The sequence below is a fragment of the Anarhichas minor genome, unplaced genomic scaffold (assembly GCF_050575085.1).
Source record: "Anarhichas minor isolate MPS153535 unplaced genomic scaffold, ASM5057508v1 ptg000023l, whole genome shotgun sequence".
Lineage (NCBI taxonomy): Eukaryota > Metazoa > Chordata > Actinopteri > Perciformes > Anarhichadidae > Anarhichas > Anarhichas minor.
The window spans coordinates 5,654,956-5,678,368 of NW_027466469.1; the positions used below are offsets into that span (position 1 = coordinate 5,654,956).

Below are 23,413 nucleotides of genomic sequence, written 5' to 3' on the forward strand. Positions count from 1 at the left end.
TTAGACATAGTGTGTGCAGGATTGTGTGTTCATTTGGCCAACCAACAGTTGCACTCCATGTGTTACCACATGACGGACTTTGCGGTGTGTGTTCACAGCGTTTCTACAACACAACTAAAATACTCCATAAACGCCCATGTGAACGTTAATGTGATCTTGAACATAACAGCCTTTTCAGACGGCAACGTTATCCGTTTTAGGGAAGCTCTGATAAACAGCCCAGTCATTCATTCAATAGCAGAATGTTGAAATAACTTTCCAAGACCACAGAAGATCTTCCAGGACATTTTACTTTTCTCCCTCTAATTTTCCATGTGTTTTAAAAGACTGGAAATCGGTCAACTGTTTTCCAGGTTTCCCAGAACACGAGGGGACTCTGTATCTACTGATGATGACCGTTATAAAATAATACATGGCAAACATAAACACTAAAAATTCACATTTCTAAGCTCCAAATCATGTTGATTTCCACAAGTACAACTGAGTTTTTCTGGCCAAACTATTTCCCCCTTTACAGCAACGACTGAATGCTTTGCATGGCTTTCATCATGCGTTTGATGTTAGACTACTGAGGCGGCACCAGGAGGCACACTTTCTCTCTGAGCTGTATGCTAATAATGAAGCTGATCATACTGTAAAAAGATTCACACGCTTCACACGGCTTTCAGTAACTTGTGTTTAATTCAGTAAGAAGTAGCCCATTGTAACAATGAAAAAATAGTGCTTGTCGGAAAAATTCCCCACAGTAAAACGTCTCATGTCCTTAGTGTTATTATTATTATCATTATTACCATCAGAGTTCCACATTCGGAACGTGTCAGCAGATCTACATTACATTGTATCCACGTACGAGACATTCGAGGCGTCCACCGACTCGTTACACACACACACACACACACACACACACACACACACACACACACACACACACACACACGCACACACACACACAAGGCGACGTTACACACAGCAGCATGACACAGGCGAGAGGCCAGTGGAGTTGAGGCAGGCAGCACTGTGCTAAATGCAACAGTGGAGGCAGATCGACGTTTGACAAATGCATGAACAACAGAACAGTACGAGAGCTTTTTTGGTGCACGCGGTATTGAGGACATAGAAATCGATTGGAACTAAGACGACTGCGCAGCTCGTTGTGGTAGAAACCAATCGCTGCGTTCTTAAATAGGGAGCTCTGAATAAATAAGACACGTTGTAGCATCTGCACAGTGTAAAAATATTATTTTAGTTTAAATAAGAAGTCGAAGACCGGCAGCTTTCTGACAGCCCGAGTCACACGTTTAAATAACGTCGTGAGAACGTTTCTCAGTCATCTTCCTACTGACATAACAGTTAATAATAAAAGCGACATCTAGTCCCTCACAAATATATTACACTGAGAAGAGATGACGAACAAAAAACTGAGCACGGTGGCACATTGACAGAGAGGATGGCAGTGCTTAGAGACTATGATGAGCTTCCAAAGGAAAACAAAAACATGAAACCTTTAAATTACGCAGTCTTCCAATATCAGAGACTGAAGATTGGCAGATCTCAGTGGTATCCGATGCGAGGAACAGGCTTAAAATACAATAATGCCCAAAAGTGAAAGTAGAACCCCGTGTCTTCTCTCCTCTCGTCAGACCGGTCCCGTTGAGGCCCGGATCAGGAGTCTTCGTTCTCCTCCGCAGCTTTGCCACGCAGCTCATGTTGGAAGGGGGTCAGGGTTTCTTTGAGGATCGCGTACAGAGGCCCGCTCTTCTCTGAGGAGGGGTCCATCTGGAGAGAGAGAAGAAGAACAAATGATCATTCCTGCGTGCAAAACAAGCGTCTTAATGTAATCAATACGCACCATAATGTTGATGCTCACCTTAGTAAACACTCTTATTGTTTGGTGGAGAAAACTAGCCTCCACCTCTTCAGGCATTGGCAGGAGATGAGCAGCACAGTCAAGGATGCAGAGCAGAGTGAGTCTGTGGCCCTGGCAGCGGGAAGAATGTATGATACTATCAGATTATTGAACAAGCAGTAACAGTACCACATAAATCATATGAACCAAAGACAGTCCAATGACAAGCCAGGTGATGGCCTTGTCTTCAAACCGTTGACTGTGTATAAGAAGTGGACGTAGTCGTCGTGACGTCACCAAATGGTTTGTGGACTGTAGTTTTGAAGCCTTGAGTTCCGCATTCTGGCTGTCGCCATCTTGGCTTTTTGCAACCAGTGAATGGAAGTGACCATATTTGGACTGTGGAGGAGTCTAACATAACTACCGTTATGAAGCCTCGAGTTTGTTGATTTGGCCGTCACCATCTTGGATTAGACTGGACTCGAAGAAGACTTGAAACTAGAGACTGAGACCATAAACTCATGTTTACAATGTTTACTGAGGTAATAAATCAAGAGAGAAGGAGAGTCATTTTCTCATAGACTTCTATACAATCAGAATTAAATTTAAGTCCAAATTTGTAACTCAAATTGAAGAAAGAAACACATCAGTAGCTTAGCGTGGGGGAGAAAAGGGTAGAGCAGAACTGGGAAATGGCATCTGTTAGCGGGTTCAATTGGAAGTTTTGTGTTTCTAAAAGCCAATTCCCACTTTCTGCTTTGGACCCTATGTGGACGTCACCGTGCAGCCCATAATTTGGGACTTCAAGAACTGTACGCACAGGAAGCACGTGATCCAGTTTGGTTCCCCACTGGAGTCCAGTGGGTCCAGTGGGTGGTGTACGCACCTCTAGCTGGTTTGCCAAGAAGAAGAAGGTAACAAAGTGGATGCTTGTTTTGAAGAGTTGTGTGAGGAGATCCGCTTTTACCCACATTTAAATGGAATACAAAGAAAGCCAAAACAACGTTGCTATCAACTGGAATTGATCGTGGCCAGACCGACCCGAAAGGTCAATTGTAGAATGAATGGAACCAGAGCAAATGACCAGTAAAAGTCTGCAGCTGTCTGCGGACACAGAAAGTATGACCGAGGCTTTAGGCTGAGTGTCTATACAGGTTTTTGAAGCTGGTTTAGCGCTGGCTTTCTGAAGTGCACGGAGCGGTGCATCTCAGAGCAAATGCTGTTGGTGTGGACTGCCTTTAGTACATTCACAATGAAAACAGGACTTTTTTTGCAGACACAACCAGGATTATCGTTAGTGCTACAGTGTAACTGGACACTGTGGTAAACTTCTGCCTGGAACAAAGCCGTTAAACAGCGTCAGAGAGCGTCACACAGTGATGCTGTGGAGGATATTCAACCCAGCTACCCTTTCCAGCGAGTCCAGGGCGTTCTGTGGGTTGACGTTCTTCTCGCTGAGGGCTTTTACGTCCTCGCTGCTGATGACTGGATCCTTGAGCTGCTCCAGCCAGGACCACATCAGACCGGAGAGGACCAGAGGATCTCTCTCCATGCACAGCCTCTCCCACGCTCCCTCTCTGGAGTTCAGCTCCGTCTGCACGTCACAACAAAGAGAAGGATTGAAAACAAAGTGTCACAAAGCAAAAAAAAATATGCAGGTTTAAAATCAGGCGGCAACCTCCGGTTCTGAAGAGTGAAGCCAATGAGGAAGTGTCATAAACCTGTATTCTCTCTACTCACCAGCAGGGGGTGACTCCTCTGGTTGTATAGAATTCTGTGAGAAAATGACTCTACTTCTCTCTTGATTTATTACCTCAGTAAACATTGTAAACATGAGTTTATGGTCTCAATCTCTAGTTTCAAGTATTCTTCAATACAGCATGATGTTCAATTAGTACATTATTTATTAAGTCAGTCAGTCTGTGAATAATTTAAAAAAAAGAATAAATATTAAATAAATACCAAATGAAATTAATGATAATGAATAATTAGTCAAACTTGATAATAAAGAATACTTTTCCATAGGCCAATTTCACTTCAAAATGATAGCAGACCACCTCAGAGTGTCAGACAATATCAAGACATTCTGATGTGGAATTTCAAAATGAAAGCCCTCTAAAATGTCATATATGCTACGAGCTAAACTCAGATTAGTTTACTACAGTAGAATGACCACGCTGGTATGATCATATGCATCAAACGGTATATATATTGTATATCGCCCAGCCCTACTACATGTTATATTTGAGAGTATTTCCTGAGGTACACTACCTGCCACATCGAGACCTTGGAGGTGAAGTCCTTGTCCGTCAGGTCCATGGCCAGAGCTTTGGCCACCAGCAGGCGTCTGCCCTCTGGGGACAGCTCAGACTGGAAGGTGATGAAGGGAACCTCTCTGACATCTGGCAGCGTAGCGTCACAGTGAGGTGTTCTTCCCTGGTCGGACAGGTCGAAAGGCAAACTCTGAAGCCCTTTGTGGAGTTGCTTTTTGAATAAGGGGGATCCCGTGTCTTGCTTTGCGTTTGTATCGGGGCCCTGAATGCTGGTGGTGATGTCCTGAGGAGAGAGGTCGTAAAATCTGGGCGGGGTGCAAGCTGTAAGGCTGCTGTGAGACAAGGAATGTTTGATCAAGCATTGGATTGGTTTGTTGCTCTTCAGATTTCCTAAATGGAACTGTGATTGTCCAAGTTTATGAAGGGCGGAATCGCTGTAACTGAGCCTCATGTTGTTGGACAGGGAGGACTTCAGAGGGCTTCCTGCATTCTGCTTCCTCCACAGAGGGTGGAGCTCATTATCACTGGCGAGGGGCGGATCGTGAGGGGGTCCGGACTGCATAGAGGGTGGGCCGAGGGGATGAGACGAACAAGCAGGGACGGGAATCCCCTTCCCCCTCATCTCCTTCCCTAGCTGCTGGAGGGCCTGCTGGGACACAGTCTTCTCCACCTCGGCTGTCAGGTCAGGGATCTCCAGCCACTCCTCCTCGATCACCACCTGTCTGTCGGCCGCGATGTCAACGAGGAGCCCGCACACCAGCTGGACGACCTTTGGCACGTTCTTCATCTGTCGGGCCTCGTAGCCGTGCAGCAGGTGGCGCTGGCGGGTGAGGTACTGGGAGAGGGTGACGGCACTCGCTTTGGGTTCTGCGCAGGAGAAGACGCTTCGGAGGGGAACCAGGAACTGGGCGAACTCCCTGACGCACAGCAGCTGGCCTCTGGTCTGGATGGAGTTGGGCCTCTTAGCTCGCACAAACAGGATGGCTTGGTCGGCGCTCATCCGGGACGTGAAAACCAAGTAACAAGCCAACAACACGCCTGCATGATGAAAAAATAAATACAAGACTGATATTTTATAAGCCACAGATGAGGATTTAAAGGGCGGGTCCATCTGCATTCTTTTCAGGGTTTTTAAATAGAAACACCCACTGAGCTGTGAGCAAAAAACAGGGAAGAAGGCTACCAAAGTAAGCTAATCAATAAAGTTATGGATAATGTGAATACTAGCATTAGCTGTGTCAATATTAGGCTTCAGTTCCTCGTCGTAAGCTATATTTAGAATATTTTCACAGCTTTACCTTCCGTCAGACAGACCTTTGTGTCGGAGAACTGAAGCAATTATATCGCTCTATTCAAAGCCACTGGACTCCTTTGACGAAAACAGTAATTTCATCTCGCAGAACCCGGGCGTTGGTGGTCCGCCACTGCATCGATAGGTTTACTTTGTTTGACTTTCTGATCCGAACTAACGTGGCGTCCACAGCGGTACATTGCTTAGCTTCCGTGCTGGTGCTCCGGTCTGCTTTTCCAAACTGGGAGCGTGCCGACCACCTTTTAAGTTACTGTATGTAGTACAGTGGCTTTAAGGATGGATCGTATACATCAGGTCACATGGGGAACAGTTTTTAAAAGGGCTTGAGAAAATAGAATTACGGCGCTAAAACATACGTACTTCGGATACATAAGGAACACCACTGGGAAGATACAGAATGATATAAAAAACTCAACAACAAAAAAATAGACCCGCCCTTGAAGCCATATGCCAAATTGACCGGTGTTACAAACCTGTTCTTCCAAGACCTGCGTGGCAGTGGACAGCCATTTTCCCCTCTTGGACGGCAAATGACATGACTTTCACCATGTCAAGGATTGTAGTCAGAGAGGCCACACCGTAATCCTTCCATCCAAAGTTGTAGTAATAAACTGAGACACACAAAGCCAGAGCAATTCAGAGCTGGTCAGTATCCACATGATAATACATCTATCTGTTAAAGTGATGGAAGTGCATCACAAAGACATACAGTATGTGTCTTTTACATTAAAAGAGTACTCCTCTGATGCAGCAGTTAATTCCTACAGCACGGTCAGACTCGTGATGATCGCTCTGATGCTGTGAGGATCTTTCTTGGGGAAAGATGTCAGGAGAGCTTCTCAGTAAGGAATCAACCTCCAAAGACAACAAAAGTGGAATCCCTCGGTAATCCTTGGTTACTAGGGATCACATCACGTTCCCGAAGTGGAAAAACATAAAACATTGATGGTCTGAAGTACATGTTGAATCAACAGTAGTCCCTTATCTTATACCCACTACTGAGATTGATTTCCACCTCTATTCTGGGGCCATGCAGTCTACTCTTCATCAAAGATGGGTTGCACCACACATTTTGAAACAAAACCATGATTTATGTAAAGTAAAGTGAGCTAGTAAAGCCCTCACTAATATGTACATTTCCATTCACGTCTAATAAGACAGCGATCGACAATGTAAACACAGAAGTCACTGCCTCTAAGAAGAATTCACGAGAGACAGAAATGTGACTGAGACGCATCTTAGCCACATGTTGGAACGTGTTTAACTCTCTAGTGTACACATACGTAGGCTTTACTCCTCCCATAGTGTAACTACATCAGTGAACCTTCTGTGGAAATAACCACTCTCAGCTCCGCTTCTGAAAAGTGAAGCCAATATGGAAGTACCCTGATTGCATTCTTACAACTGGCCAGCAGGGGGCGACTCCTCTGGTTGTATAGAAGTCTATGAGAAAATGACTCTACTTCTCTCTTGATTTATTACCTCAGTAAACATTGTAAACATGAGTTTATGGTCTCAGTCTCTAGTTTCAAGTCTTCTTTAATACAGCATGATGTTCATTTAGTACATTATGGTCCATTTAGAGTCAAATAGACCATAAAGCACGGTATGCTTTAGGGCGGGGCTACCTTGTGATTGACAGGTCGCTACCACGCTGTTGTCCAGTCTATTCTCAGTGGTTTTGCCCAATCCTCAGTGAAACTGTTGTCCTTCACTCGCACATCTCACGGAGCAGATACGCTTTCATCTTATTAAACTCACACTGAATCTTTGAGACGCATGTCTGACGCTTTGTTTTACGCTACAAGGACATTTTTGTCGCGTTTAGTGACGAGTAATCTGCATAGACGGCTGTTTAAATCACACAAATATCCCGCTGTATATACATGTGTTTTGAACATATTAACTGTATCCACATTGATCGATCAAGGCTCTCAGACTGTCCGAGAGCTTGCTGGCTAAACAAGCTTAGCATTCGCTACGTTAGGCGCAGAAATAAAATACATTAATCAGTACATCAACAAAAACCAAGATGGCGACGGCCAAAAACCAAGATGGCGATGGCTAAAATGCTGAACTCTAGGCTTCAAAAGCGTGTGAGAGCCTAAGAAGATGCTAAAACGTTATGTATAGCTCATAGTTCATGAATCATGCGTGTGTATGTGTTCATTTATGGGTCATTGTTGGCTAGCTAGCTCTTTTTGCTAACTGTTAATTGTTGTAATCAAGCAGCATTGGTTCAGGTGTGCTGTGTGTCTGGAGCCTACAGAATGTGTTGGTGCGGGTGGATGTGGACACTCACTTCCTGCCTCCATGAAGGTTTCGGGCCGATAAGTGAAGCCGCTCTCCTGCTCCAGCGGGTTGCCACAGCTGGCGTGTTCTCCGGGCCGCTGCAGGTTAATGACCGTCTTCAAAGCACACCTGAGCACCACAGCAGGTCAACACAACACATTCATTACAGAGCAATGACGGCGAGCAGCCTCCCGTTTCACTGTGAATCTAAATGTTAGTAAAGCTCAGATTGAAATGAGGTGAGAAAGAAGGAGACTACTGTACCTTTGAAACTGATCAATTACATTATATTTCTCTATGATTTCAGTGGAAGGCCTTGCCATAGCTAGCAAGTTGTCAGTAATCCTGGAAGTGGAGAATATGACAAGTTAGGGGGAGTTGTGTTAATCAGAAAAATCATAAAGAAATAAGTGGAAATATGGAGTAGTTATCAAGTCAAACACAACTCTAAAGAGCTCATAATATCAAAGAACCGTACTAATTGAACTCATAGATATCACCAAGAAACAACCCCAGTTTGTATTATGTAGGTTCTGTTGACATGTTGGAGTCAAAGGTTTTTAAAGAGAGCATTCTAGATATCTCTTTGTATCCGCCACAACAAAAAGAAATGTTGCCATGTTTTTAGTACTGAAATGTTGTATAAATGAGGCTCTGAATGATGTGTGAACAAACCCCTCCGTACAAACCTCCAGAACATAGAGAGGAATGAAAGTGTACAGTTTGGTGTGTGTGAGAGCTGCTGAAGTGGAGATTTGTGGATCAGAGTAAAAAAAATTATATTTAGAAGAAACAGCCTTTAAAGATATGTTTAGTAAAATGAAATATTTTGAAGACACTACAGGTGAATACGGTAAAGATATTCCACAGTTGATTGCTTACATTAATACACATTTATTTTTTTGTATTTTATGTTTAAATATGCAAATGAGGCATTATCTAATTGAAACTTGTCTTGAATTTTAAGAGAAATCTACAAATCAAATACACAAACTAGTAAAGTAAACACCTGAATATGTATTGTGGATGTTTTCTTTCCACTTGTTATACTCTATGTTCTCTATGCTCTCCCCTTGCATACACACTGATGCACCGAAACAAAAGCTCTCACTTGTTCAATGTTTCCATTTAAAAAAAACAATCAGACCATAGTGTAACACAAAAAGCAGAATAAACGTATTGGCTTTTCATGTAACTATTGATGTGGACTCCAGTGACCCACAGCGACCGGGCACAGCGCTGAGAGGAACAACAATAACAGTATGAAGACCGGCCAACGTACCAGGATGAGTAGAGTCCTTTGACGGCTTGCTCCTCATCGCTCCAGCGAGAGGGGTTCTCGTATTTGCAGGCCTTCCCCCCGCAGGCCATGGAGCACTGCATGTGACCGGGGATGACGTGCCTCAGGGTCTCCCCCATCTTGGTGTACTTTGCTGTAGGGACCCTGGCATTGGCTGGTGGGGGGGGGAAACACAACAACAAAGAAAAGAAACATAAGAACAGTTTGACAATACTCATCGGTGCTTAATGCATGCCTTCCCTGCAGCTGAAGTCATCGTCAAAGCCCTAAATCAAAAACATTTCTTCAGTGTGGTGGTTACGTCTCTCTCTGACAGTCGCCATGACTCTGTGGAAGGAGGAGGAGAGCGTCTCCAGGGCGGAGCTGCGTCTGTGCTGCAGGACCTTCAGCAGAACGTCCGGGGGCGAGTGCCGGCGGTCGCGCCTCCTCGCGCTCCCCGCCATCTCCCCGAATACGGAGCTCCGTCCTCTGTGCGGCTGCATGTCACTGCTGCCGGCGTCTCTGTACTGACAGAAGTGACCGGCTGGACGGCTCTGTGCCAACGGTGAATCATCACCCGACAATCACCCGTCGGCAAAGAGAGGCGGCCGATCAGTTTCATCAGCAGCATTTGATGTGTCGCCATGACGACCGTCTCCAAAGTCGTCGGTGGGAGGTGGACGGGGGCGAATGTTGCACACACAACGATTACACACACGGACGCACCCAGATCTGAGGGGCGGCTTGTTAATGGAAGAGGAAGAAGAGCCGTGCATTGAGCACTGTACACACAGGAGTGAAACACTGAATCAACAACACTTCTATATAAAACTATCTTGTTGAAAGTTTCCCAATTTCAATTGATTATTTTGTTTATTAGAAAAGCAGGAACATCCTCACATTTAAGCTGGAACCAGCTGGAGCTCCTAGATCGTTTCATGGAGAACATCATGCCTATTGCCTGCTACTATTAAACAACAGCAATTAAAGGGCAACACCCCCTAAATTAAGAATTCAAATGTGTTATTTCCATGGCCTAGGAAAGTTTAATCAATATTTGTGAACGTGAGCTACTCTCAAGTCTCAAATATGAAGTCTGGAGCTGCTCCATATGCTCATGTGAGATGAGCCGGTCCTGTGTAGCACCGATCACCGGCGACCGCCGCACAATGCCGGTTAGATTTGCGACCGACTTGATCCCAACACGCACACGCGTGAGCAACGATGAACTCGAGACATCGAGGCGGCCGCAGCTTTTAGAGCCAGGCAAAGCGGTTTTTCTCCACCGGCTGCAAGACCCAAGGGCATGATGGGAAACGCCTGTTTGTCGCCTGATCAAAGAACTGACTGGCAAAATTCCACCATAGCATGCTATCTAGTACACTAAACTTTTAGTGTGTCTGACCCCTTAGTATGAAGCTCATTGTGGGTGAATTGCATACTATATCCGGTGGAATATTACAGTATGCAAACACTGGACACTACACCAGTATAAATATCCCACAATGCAATGCGATCATGTTTGTTTGTTTGTTTGGGCTCAGTAACGTCAATAACGCTTCAAATAAAGTGATACATACTACTGTTATTTCACACAAATCTCGCATGGAGATGAATTTTGAAAATGGGCGTTGTTCCCCTGGAAGGTTGTTGTATTAATACATTTTAGTATCCTTGAATATGAATAACAGAAGAGCTCAAACCAATCAAAGTGATCCAGAAGGTGAAACGATGGTGCTGGCTGTCAGTGTGTGGGAGCAGCAGAGATCACATGACATGACAGACATTCACCAGTCTGCTTCTCCTTCTCTTCTTCACCTGGCTTATTATCTAGTCTTACAATCAGCACCAGAGGAACACCTGACCTTTATATGTCAGAAGGGAACATTTGAGCACATAAGTGTGCTAAGGAAGAAAAACTGCTTACTCCCAGTCTTAATTATGTTCCCAAATCCCCCCAAAAATGCCATAATAACGTCAATTAATTTTGTGCTGTATAATGTAATCTGAAACACCTGTTATATATATTTAATAAATTGTTTTAATCACTGATACTCATCACTTACGTATCTTAGAGTTAAAGACTTTTTAGGTTGTTGATTGATTTTCAATTATTATAAATTTAAAAATTCTGTATAGAAAACCTGACCATGACTTATAATATGGTCAGGTTTTCTTATTCCTTTTGTTTTCATTGAGTCAAATAAAAAATAAATAGAACAGTCGTCTACAGATTTATTGTGTATTTAGTTTTTCCACCCATTAAAGCTACGAGGAACTTGATTTTTGCGGCCTCTGTGGGCAAAAGCGGAAGCAGAGCACCAGAGTCCCTTTAGACTCCCTCATGTTACTGCAGCAGGGTCTGACAGTCTGCTCCTCTCAGTCCTGGTTCTGGTTCTCCCGTGCCTCCCTTCCCTCCAGGGGGTCCAGCAATACGGCCTGGGCCTCCAGCAGCATAGTGTCGGTGTTGGCTTCCAGTGGGGACCGAAGGAGCAGGGAGGAGAGGCTCTGCTCCTGGAGGAGGAGGAGATGCTGCTGCTGCCAGGAGCTGAGCTCTCCTCCTCCTGCCTGGTTGAAGGTGGCAGCAGAGCCGGATCTGTCAGCGCCCCGCTGGTCTGAGCTGAAGGAGTTTCTGCTGATCCTCCATTTACTCTAAATTCCTCGCCAAATCTGACCCGGTGTCACCGATGACAAGCATTAACAATAACTATATAGAAATAGACAATCTTCCCACTGATGGTCTCGTTTACTGATGTAGGTCATATAGAGGATCAGGATTAAACTGAGACGGTTTCACAGCCCGTTAAATGTTCCTCATAGTGACTGAAAGCAGCAATTTTAAGGATTGGTCAAATTAGGAAATTGTTCCAGAGGAGACAAATTGAGGTTTCAATCTTTTCCTCGTGGCAGAGATACCAGAGCGATATCTATAAAATCAATTGAAGCTCTGACTGCATCAGAAAGAAATTAATTATTGAAAAGATGTGATCGTGATCCGTCACATCCATGATGACAGACGTCTTATTCATGACAAACTAATATCCAGCATCAATACTAAAAGGATCCTGGAGTGTTCTCCTGTTGAATGTAAACGGAGTGGACGGGTGTTAACCTGTAAAGTCATCATCAGCAAATGATATAAAAAAGGCAAATTATCTTCACTGAATGAAACCATTACAGTCTACAGTCCTGTGCCATTGCACTGCATTACAAAATAAATAGCTCTTGTGTTGTGTTTGTGTTGCTGAGCTCTCCTACCTGTCTCCATCTCCGTGCCGCTCTCTGCACTGCGAGCTCCACTCGTGGAGTAAGGCAGGTCGCTCAGTATGCTGACACCGGCTGCCATGGCAGGGGCTGAAATGGGAGGATAAACACTGCGTGTCAAAGGCGGATAAAAAAAAAAAAAACGAAAGGAAACGAAGTACACAGCCTCGCCAGCGGAAGCTTCGGGGGTGGTGCTGATAACGCAAATGGTAACAAGGTGCACACACAAATGAGATGCGAGGAGCGCCGTTGCCCGGCAAAGACGACCCAGGGGAGGGGGGGGGGGGCAAAGTGAGCCACCATGTCAGCGGCTCACGTGTCAGTCTGACGGCTGCACCTCTGGGAGGCAGGTGGGAAGGGCCTGGTGGCAGCGGTGGGAGCTGAGGAGGTGCTGAGTTACAAAGAACGCTTTACACTGCATGTGAGAGGTGAAGCTAAATCCCTCCTATGTCACTGGGCTGATGCCACGCTCATCAATTATCCAAGTGAACACACATCCACCTGCTATTGTGTGCTGCTCCGGGGCCGCACTTCTTGACTTGCACATCTGATTTTTTGCAGCCTGATATCAGGGTCGTGACACACGGGTCTCAGCATCACTCCGGGGACCGAGGGCTTCTCACGTTACACCCGGAGCTCTGATGGGCCTCGGCGCTCGGCCTGAACTGGTGCTGCAGGAGTGAAACTCGGCACCTTCACAGCTCCTTTAACAATTGAGCAGGGTAACTTCTCGACGGGCAAATGGTTCCCTGACCTTTTGCTTTCTCCTTCCTTTTTCCATCATTAGCATGTTTTTCTAAGTGTGGTGACTTTTGCTGGACACCCGGAGCTGTCGGACTGCACCAGCAGTAGTTACCATGATGGGAACAGAAAAACAGCAGGAGGCTAATTAGTACAGGACTCTAGATTTTGGGCAAGTTGTTTACATGTATTTAACCTGTACTATAGAGAGGCAAAGTCCCGTCTCTTCTGGTGGACCACCATGGGATCTTATTTGGGAAAATTGTTTTTCAAAAAACTGTTGAAGTATAAGACTTAAAATACTTCATGAGAAAGACCCAAAGTACCCAGGGTACTGTCTGATAAAGAGTCACTGGATAAAACCATACACTGTATGTGAGAAGTGGACGTAGTCATCGTGACGTCACCCGTCGAGTTCGACAATTTGTTAGTGAAAAACATCTTTGACAGCTTCAGAGACAAGTCAAATTTATGTCACTGTGCCACTCGTGTTAAGAGCAAGACTTCTGTAGCCCATGAATATTGATGGTGTAAAGTTAAGAGCCCGTCTTCCCCCCCCCCACAGCTGATTTTGGGGCTTCTTTTACACTGTAATCCACACTTCTTGTTACACACTAATATGGCACCTAGACCTAGTATGACACCGGTTGAAGCGTTTCCAGCATCACGGCCGGAGAAGAAGCCCGATCCAAACGGCGGCCCGTCCTGCCGGAGCCCGACACCGCCTGGCACCGTTTATAGGAAGCTCTTGATAACAGGCTGGTGAACGAGAAGGCTGTTCTTCATGACAAGTGTGACGTGTGCGCATCAAATATTAACAATGATATGACACCGAGCTAATATAGGGACGGCAAATAAATGTCTTCACTCGGCCGCTGATCGAGAGCAGATGAACCGAAACACTTTGCGGTGGATCCATATGCTCACGGACACGAGAGAGACGGTGTGAAGGCTGAGACGCGTCTCTCAGGGACGCTGCTGACGAGAGTGGGATGTGAGAGTCATACTCCACTGAGTGTGTTGATAAAGAAATATGGCGCTCCTCATCCATCCATCCATCCATTTTCCTCCGCTTATCCGGGGTCGGGTCGCGGTGGCAACAGGCCAAGCAGGCTGACCCAGACTTCCCTCTCACCGGCAACATGTTCCAGCTCATTCTGGGGGATCCCAAGGCGTTCCCAGGTCAGCTGGATTGCTCCCTCCAGGTGGGGACGGAGTGCCTACCTCAAGTGAAGGAGTTCAAGTATCTCGGGGTCTTGTTCACGAGTGAGGGTAAGATGGAGCGGGAGATCGACAGACGGATCGGTGCGGCTGCAGCAGTAAAGCAGGCGCTGCACCGGCTCAGCTCCCTCTTCACCAAGACAGAGCTGAGCCGGAAGGCAAAGCTCTCAATTTACCACTCGGTCTACGTTCCTACCCTCACCTATGGTCACGAACTCTGGGTCGTGACCGAAAGGACAAGGTCGCAGCTACAAGTGGCCGAAATGAGCTTCCTCCGTAGGGTGGCCGGGCTCAGCCTTAGAGATAGGGTAAGGAGCTCGGTCATCAGGAGGGAGCTTGGAGTCGAGCCGCTACTCCTTCGCGTCGAAAGGAGTCAGCTGAGGTGGTTCGGGCATCTAATTAGGATGCCTCCTGGACGCCTCCCACTGGAGGTTTTCCAGGCATGTCCAACTGGGAAGAGACCCCGGGGAAGACCCAGAACACGCTGGAGGGATTACATCTCCCAGCTGGCCTGGGAACGCCTCGGGATCCCCCAGAATGAGCTGGTGCTCCTCATATTTCATCTAAATCTTTCTGTGCCCGGGAAATGGCAGGAATATTCAAAGTGGAATTTATGGAAATAAAAAGGAAATAACAAGAACAGAAATGGAAACTGGGTAATAGATGGAAACGAAGCTTTTACCACATCATAAGCAGACACAGTCCATTCATTTGCCAAATAAATCAACTAATTTGTCAAATGCATACAATATGAGATGTCATGGTGAGTTAGCTAGCTAGCAAGTAGACTAACGGGGAGAGATACTTGGGCTTCACAATAAAGAACGAATGGAAATAGATAAATTAAAACTCTGCAATTCTTCAATCAAGCTACTTCCATCATGGTAACAGTGAGCTAGCAAAAACTAGCAGTTGTTATTAACATGTTTTAAATGGGTTAATCTGTACATGTGGTGTTCTTTAGGAATTTTAAACAGACGTTCTATGCTGTGTCTTAATTTACGATGTCGTTCACTCACTATTCCCTATTAAACAGACACTCAGTTCACTCAACATTGAGCAGTCAATTAGGACTTCTACATAATAACTGACCTCATTTGCAAGGGCACTAGTAGTTTATAGACTTCAGTCACTCAAATCAAATGGCACAGTAAATATGACGCACTGTATAGTAAATATGGCTCTGACTTGTCATGGCACAAGTGTAATTAATGACATTAATGACGGTGTTATTACACCCGTGCTTTTCTTATGACAAGCGTCTGCCATGACAAAGGTCTATTACAGAAGCACGAGGTTACACATCATGGATACGGGACTACTTCTTCTCATTGAAGTCAGATGATGGTGAGGGAGAGCACGCTGGTGTGTGCACGAGAGCAACACGTCTGTTACACAACAATATTAAAGCCATTTAAAAGCCCTAACAGATATCATATATCACCTCCTCTGACTAACGGTACGGGTGAGAGACCTGATACCGAGCGGTGAGAGTGTGCCGGCGGATACAAATCAACGTCTGGCCACTTGAGTCGGCGAACAAAGCTGCATTAACGTCAGCTCTCTTATTAACGTTAATTAGCTGAACGTTAAAGCTTACTGACGTTGCGTTAGTTGTGGTTGTACTTTCAAGTTTGGAAGTCACAACGTGTCTTTTGGCGCAGAAAGGCTGGCGTTAGGCTGGCCTGTGAAATGTTGTGTAGCGTTAGTGTCTGGTGCTGATGCTGCGAGCCCTGACGCTAACGTTAGCTAGTTAGCTCGCCGTACTGTGTTAGCGTTAACTGAAGCTAGCATGGTAGCTGGAGAGGGCCTGACTCACCGTTATCCTGTCGTCCGAGTCCGGGGTTGTCTATACACTATCTGACACAGCCGATTCATCTCTCTGACTGCGTGGTTGTTTTGTCGCTGGCACGTAGCAAATCGGGATTTTTCTCTAGCCACATCATTTGGTCCGCTAAGTGCAGCTAGCTCACTAGCTAACTTAGCAACCTGACATGTTGTCATAGACCGGTGCCGTTACGTCACGTGACCACAGACGGAGCTCAGTTAGCATCGCTGTAATGTGGTACTGTCGATACCTTATCTTATTGAAAAATACTGAAGGGGTTTGTGATAATACAATTGTATTATCATTTCCTTCCATGAGAAATTAAAAAGAGAACATCTTGGCGCTGGTGAAAGTTTACACACTGAGCACACAGCCCTGTAATAACTTCATTTTAAGGCCTATTCTCTACGCTTATGTTTATTTTTCGTTCTTTTTTATAATTTTTCTTTAATATTTTTTAAATCCCAATAATCCGGTTTTTTTTTAAATATTGCAACTGCTTCACTGACTAAATCTCGTACTGTAGAACTGTCTTGGTCATCCTAACACATTAGGGAATCGTGTGTGTCTGTGGGTGTGATTGAATTCCACACTGAGGTCATTAATTACCTCTCAGAGAAAATCATTTCTTCCTAATCTGTAAAAGAAGCAGTGCGGTCTGTGACTGGCTGACAAAATAAAGAGCCCTGAAAAGAGAGGCAACAGCTCCGTGTATCTCTTTCTGAGGTCCTCTGGTGCAGCCTAGTGGCTGTTTTATTAAAATGATGCTGTTGAGTTGCAATGGGAGAAAAATAATAATAAATATATATATATATTATACTGATATACATCAGTATAAAATACACAATTGAAAAAAAACTGATATACATCAGTATAAAATACACAATTGAAAAAAAAATAATATTTGATGACTTTATTTCTGTAATGTTTGATTGAACATTGTCAATAAGCTTTTACTAGCCTCCATGAAGATGAGTCATGACATAGTTTTTTTTCTTACATAACACTATTTAAAAACTGTAAGACTCTTAGTAGAAAACATAGATTTGATTTTTTATGAACACGATGTTGAGATCTACACGTGTGTTGATTCCCAGTGAGGATCTGGTGGTAAACGCAGATCTCCGGTGTTCACAGACATCTTTAACACCTCCCTGGAGACATGCCACGTACCAGCCTGCTTCAAGGCCTCCACCATCATCCCTGTCCCTAAAAAACCAAGGATCACAGGACTCAATGACTACAGGCCCGTCGCCCTGACCTCTGTGGTCATGAAGTCTTTTGAGCGCCTTGTCCTGTCCCACCTAAAAACCCTCACCGACCCACTCCTGGACCCCCTGCAGTTCGCCTACAGAGCCAACAGATCTGTAGATGACGCAGTCAACATGGCCCTTCACCTCATCCTCCAGCATCTGGACTCCCCAGGAACCTACGCCAGGATCCTGTTTGTGGACTTCAGCTCTGCTTTCAACACCATCATCCCGTCTCTGCTGCATAGCAAGCTCTCCCAGCTGCAGGTGCCCGACTCCACCTGCAAGTGGATCACAGACTTCCTGTCTGACAGGAAGCAGCACGTGAAGCTGGGAAAGCACGTCTCAGCCTCCAGGACCATCAGCACCGGTTCCCCCCAAGGCTGCGTTCTTTCCCCTCTGCTCTTCTCCCTGTACACCAACAGCTGCACCTCCACTCACCAGTCCGTCAAGCTCCTGAAGTTCGCGGATGACACCACCCTCATTGGACTCATCTCTGGTGGGGTTGAGTCCACCTAGGTGGGAGACTGACCATCTGGTGACCTGGTGCGGTCTGAACAACTTGGAGCTCAACGCTCTAAAGACAGTGGAGATGGTTGTGGATTTCAGGAAGAACGCAGCCCCACCAGCCCCTATCACTGTGTGTGACTCCCCCGTCAACGTGGTGGAGTCCTTCCGCTTCCTGGGCTCCATCATATCCCAGGACCTCAAGTGGGAGCTGAACATCAGCTCCATCACCAAGAGGGCTCAGCAGAGGATGTACTTCCTGAGGCAGCTGAAGAAATTCATCCTGCCAAAGTCAATGATGGTGCATTTCTACACTGCCATCATTGAGTCCATCCTCTGCTCCTCCATCACGGTCTGGTACGCTGCAGCCACTGCCATGGACAAGGGCAGGCTGCAGCGCATCATTCGCTCTGCTGAGAGGGTGATTGGTTGCAATCTGCCATCCCTCCAGGACCTGTTCGCTTCAAGGACCCTGAAGCGAGCACGAAAGATTGTAGCCGACCCCTCTCACCCTGGACATGATCTGTTTGTGCCCCTTCCATCTGGCAGGAGGCTGCGGTCCATCAGAACCAAGACCTCACGCCACACAAACAGTTTCTTCCCGTCCGCAGTCGGGCTCATTAACAAAGCCAAATGGCCAAAATGGCCAAAATGGCCAAAATGGCCAAAATGAAAACACAAAATGAAAGTTCCTCAAAGTAAAAATAGTTTAAAATATGCGCCTTTGTTAAGTCATGTTAGTGTAAAATATATTAATATTTTATGCTTTCATTTCATGCTTTATTGGATAACGTATGACCATGAAAACTAGTGGTTTTTTTTAGGAAACGCTGTTCTCCAGAGTTTTACTCATGTCCCTAAAGGGGTCTAGAACAATACTGCATCATTTAGCAGGTACTTCTACACACTTACAACTGCAATGGGCCTTCCCAGTTGTGCATTCCATGACAACATGTTATTCTATGCTGCTTATATTGGAAACCATTTTTGAGATGAACATCTGATTGTTGCGTTGTTTAGTTTCCAACATGTTCAACAAAATGAGATTTAAAATGTAAAAAACATATTTGAATAGACCACCAGCTGTGAAGCATTCAATGGTTCTCTGAGGTTTTCAGCTCTTCTCACAGCAGCCCTGAGGCATGCTAAAAATATGCTGTGGGAGACGTTTCACAATATTTTGAGGCAAATAACCACAAAGGGGAAAAATAATCTCAGAGGTGCTCTGGTGTGTTTTTTGTTTTTAACCTCTAGAATTAATTTCTTTTCCTTTTACCTCAGTGGCGCCTGCAGACTGAAGTGGAACACTGATATATCCTCTAAATCACTAAAATGCTGCTTCTATATTAATTCTCATCAGCTACCCAAGAACTTTCACATTTTTTTATGGAATAAGTAAAATGGTAAAAAAGTAAACACCAAAGTATGGCTTACATTTCTTGCCATTTCTAAATGCCCTTCATGCGTTCAAGTGTTAATTGTAGAAAATAAATGTTACGCTTATTGTACAACCTGCCATCGTCAAAATGATTTATAAGTCGCAAAGTCACCTGCAGGACATTTCAAGTGTCCGTCCTTATTTTCCTCCCTTTGCATATAAATCCATGCAGGACAAGTGCGGCTTTGCATGTAACTTTGGCTCCAAGCGGACGAGCCCCGAGAGGAGGCGGAGCTCCGCGACGAGACCCATAAAACCCAAAGCCTTATTCCTCCGCTCACTGCCAAGGTGACGCGCTCAGCGGCTGATGATTAGCTCCGACCTCCGCCGCGCACACACACACGCACACACACACACACACACACACACACAGCAGCAGTAGCAGCGGAGTGGGCATGAACGCAGCCGGGTTCGGGAGTTTTCGGTCAAAGGTTCGCTCCTGGTTCCACACTTCTTCTCCAAGAAGAACCAAACCCGGCCCGAAGTAAGCCGACACGGGACGCGAGAAGCCGTCCCACCGCCTGTGCTTGATATTTCTCCCCACCTGGAGGATAACTTTGATCCGCCGTCTCGATCCCCGGACTACAGAGGCTCTGCAGCGGGAATGTGACAGCTGGTTTGGGCCACTGCAGGGAGCAATAATCGGTTCACGCGCTCGGTGTCTGTTTTGGGGTGAGCGCACGGCCAGACTATGCAGCATCATTTGGACATTGGGGCGCATTACTATGCTCCGGAGGCTCCGCTGCACGACCACAGGACTCACCGCTACAGGAGTTTCATGATAGAGGAGATCCTGACCGACCACCCGGAGCACAAAGCGTCGGCTCCGGCCGGGGAGCTGCTTAAATTCGGGGTGCAGGCTCTCTTGTCCGCCCGGCCTTTCCATAACCAGCTGGGTAAGAGGCGGCTGTGCGCGGATGAATGAGTAGAACGAGGCGATGTGAGAGAACTGAAGATAATAGATAATAATAGATAATAATATAATATATGTAATATTTTTAAATATATAGTATTAATAAGGATAACATAGATTTAAAATTAGAATTATTTTTACATGCATATACAATTTTAAAGTGCGTATTTTGCTCCTGATTAAAAAAAGAGTCTTTCGAGGGAAAATAATTAAACTTTTGACACATGCAGGATTTAAAAAAAATGTTTTCTTAGAATCGAGTTGCAGCTAATGATTTGCATCAATTATGCAAGAGTGACATATAACCGACATTATGGAGTAAATATGTCAGTTAAAGGAGACAACCGGGGCGAATTCAAGTCTATTGAAAAGAAAAGGAAACGTCTCATTTTGTTTGTACTTGGGGAAACAAAACACCATAACGGCTACAAACAAGATTACATTATATTAAAATAAAATATGATAGATATTTTTAAGTTGCATAAGTCAATTGTGGATTCTCGGTCAGGTTTCAGAATAATCAGTGGATAAAAAGAACAAAATTATTATAAATGTTGTATTATTTACTGATATTCCTGTTTAAAAAGAAATATTTTCAAAATATGATGTGGCCAAGCGTTATAATAAGACATCTGCATTTATATTTGTATCTTTTAGATTTATTTTGTTCATATTTATTTACTGACTTCATCATTAAACATATAGTGAAGTTCAGTGCCAGGCCTTTTTCCACTTGAACTGATGTTAAAATTGATCTAGGCCTACATGTAAACAGCTGAAATTATAGTTTGTGTCCAGCTGATTCCTGCCTGATTAAAAATACAGATGCATATATCTGTTTTTTAATAGAACACAATACTAAACAAATAACAACATGTCTTATTCTAACGTTTCAGAGCATTCAAGTAGATGAGGCCCCATAGTTGTTGCTAGTTTAACCTAACTGCATATTCATATATATCATAAATCGGCCCTGAAGTCTGACCTGAAGTCTGTTAGAAATGTGTGTGGCGCCTATGGGACAACCGCACACCTATCAGACTGGTCAAACCGCGTCCTGGAGCTAACCTAAACTAGCTAGCAGTAACTTGAGCTATACTAAAAACAAACCTCTCCGTGTATGTGCTTGCCCCCCCCCCCGGTCCCTCCAGTCCTAAAAGCCGACCAGACGAGCCTCCTCAAGTTCCCCATGTCCCCGCTGTCCTGCTCGCTCGGCTCCCCGCTCGGCGCCCAGCTGCTGTCCGCGGCGTCGGGCCTGCATATCGGCGGCCCGGCGTCTCACCACCTGCCGCTGGACCTGCACCTCCGCGGGAAGCTGGAGCACGGGGCCGACGGAGGCGGCAAGAGCAAGAAGGGCCGCCGGAGCCGCACCGTGTTCACCGAGCTGCAGCTCATGGGGCTGGAGAAGCGCTTCGAGAAGCAGAAATATCTGTCTACGCCCGATAGGTGGGTCTACGAGACGGGTTGATTTTACCGCCCTTATAGCCAACATTTTGACTTGAAATATCTGTCGCTATTTTTTATCTAATTTGTGTATTATTAATTGATTTGTTTTCCCTATTAACCGTTAACTTGTAGGCCTACCTTTTGTAAACGCTTCCCCTATACAAATATGTTTCAAAGTCTTCTTTGGAATGCTAAAATACTTGTATTGTGTTCCTCTAAAAGTAATCAAGTACAAACACGTGGAGTCAAAAAAACTACCCACCAAACTATGTTGCCAACATTTTCACAAAAACAGGCAATGTTATAATTTAGGGGTTTATCAAAACGCAAAGGGAAATTGTTTGCAAGCAGCAATTGGTAACCCTATCAGCATAAGATCAGTTAAATAATTTATTATGCTGAGTTATTAGAAGCGACTGATCATTTGTCCATAATAGGCTACAGACAATAGAAACAAAGCTCAAGCAGCATGATGTGATGTGGAGTTATTGATCGTATTGATGTATGTGTTCCTCACAGAATAGACCTGGCTGAGTCTCTGGGCCTCAGTCAGCTGCAAGTGAAAACATGGTACCAGAACAGACGGATGAAATGGAAGAAAATTGTAAGTTATTCCTCATTGTGGTGATGATGGTGATGATGATTACGAATATGATGATGATGATGATGATGATGCTGATGCGGTAGAGGTCATGTTATATGAGGTTAAGCCTGAACAACAACACAAAAACAGCGAGTAGTCTGTTTTGTGTTATTTCAACAGATGTCGATGGGAAACGTAGTTCAGTGAATGCATCGCAGTGGTGGAGATTTAAGCCTGTTTGGGACCTTTTTAGGAGATCAAATGACATTTGTCATGTCTTTAATTTGGAATTGAGGGGGGGGGGCGGCTGTCTGTAACTGTATTTGTTGTGTGTGTTGGTGTGAGTCACTCTTCTTCTTCTTTATGTGAACGTACATCATCAACAGATTTCTCTGCTCATGTTCAACCCACAGGTGTTGCAGGGGGGAGGCCTGGAGTCCCCCACCAAGCCAAAAGGCCGCCCGAAGAAGAACTCCATCCCCAGCAGCGAGCAGCTCTCCGAACAGGAGCGAACCGCCGCCGACCGGCAGTCCGAAGGCTCGAGCTCCCACTCGGAGAACGCTCAGGAGGAGTGACCCCCCCGACGCACGGACACTCCCGGCTCTACACACGTGCAGAGCATCCGGGGACACGGCGTGATTTTTGTGTTTTCTTCTTCCGGATGGAGCAGGAGGGCGCCGGTGCTTCTTTAGCTGGACCGTCTCGCGCAGGCTCCAAAAGAAGGCTCGCGGGCCCCTTTGCAGGATAGCCTGAACTGTTAACACGCGCCGACATCCTCTAGCAGCCGCGTGTTGTTGTTGTTGTTGTTTTTTTACCACGCCCTCCCCTCGTGGTGAATTTGCTGCTGTTGAGGAGGGAGCTCAAACCTTCGCAGTAGGTCTACCCCTTTATATTCTACGGAGATCCGTGTTTTTGCATTACCTTTATGTAACTATGCTATGTCTAGTGATTAAATATATTTTCACAATTATACTGTTCTCTGTTTATTATAGAAGAGGCAGCCTCATGAGAACAAGTGGATGTGATGATGATGATGATGATAGCTTACAGGCTCATCAGTCAGTCGCGTTCACGCGGCTCAGGGCCTAATATGGTTACATATCTCCATGTTGCATTATCGCTGCCCACGCATTCATATTAACAGCCAGGTTTATTCAGTGTTTCTGGCTGCTGGTTGAGTGGCTTTCTTGTTCCGATGCAGATTCATGATTGTGTTGTGT

At 45.3% G+C, this 23,413-nt stretch overlaps 2 protein-coding genes across 7 annotated transcripts; one reads left to right on the forward strand and one right to left on the reverse strand.

Annotated features, from left to right (window-relative positions):
- Positions 1 to 662: 662 nt before the first annotated feature.
- On the reverse strand, positions 663 to 16,266 carry ptpdc1a (protein tyrosine phosphatase domain containing 1a). Of its 6 annotated transcripts, none has more exons than XM_076096947.1 (10): positions 16,048 to 16,266; positions 12,261 to 12,356; positions 9,006 to 9,177; positions 7,988 to 8,068; positions 7,734 to 7,852; positions 5,905 to 6,042; positions 4,118 to 5,184; positions 3,255 to 3,440; positions 1,868 to 1,978; positions 663 to 1,776 (listed from the first exon to the last, which is right to left on the reverse strand). In XM_076096947.1, the coding sequence occupies exons 2-10, from the start codon at positions 12,346 to 12,348 to the stop codon at positions 1,663 to 1,665; spliced, it is 2,076 nt and encodes a 691-aa protein (XP_075953062.1). In that variant the 5' UTR covers positions 12,349 to 12,356; positions 16,048 to 16,266; the 3' UTR covers positions 663 to 1,662. The 6 variants fall into 6 exon arrangements, with proteins under 6 accessions (XP_075953062.1, XP_075953060.1, XP_075953064.1 ...); XM_076096945.1 differs by having other exon boundaries at positions 9,325 to 12,356; XM_076096949.1 differs by having other exon boundaries at positions 4,118 to 5,157; positions 16,048 to 16,265.
- Positions 16,267 to 19,942: 3,676 nt separating this feature from the next.
- On the forward strand, positions 19,943 to 22,807 carry barx1 (BARX homeobox 1). The gene is made up of 4 exons (XM_076096680.1): positions 19,943 to 20,147; positions 21,316 to 21,610; positions 22,130 to 22,214; positions 22,607 to 22,807. The coding sequence occupies exons 1-4, from the start codon at positions 19,943 to 19,945 to the stop codon at positions 22,766 to 22,768; spliced, it is 747 nt and encodes a 248-aa protein (XP_075952795.1). The 3' UTR covers positions 22,769 to 22,807.
- The last annotated feature ends 606 nt before the right edge of the window (positions 22,808 to 23,413 follow it).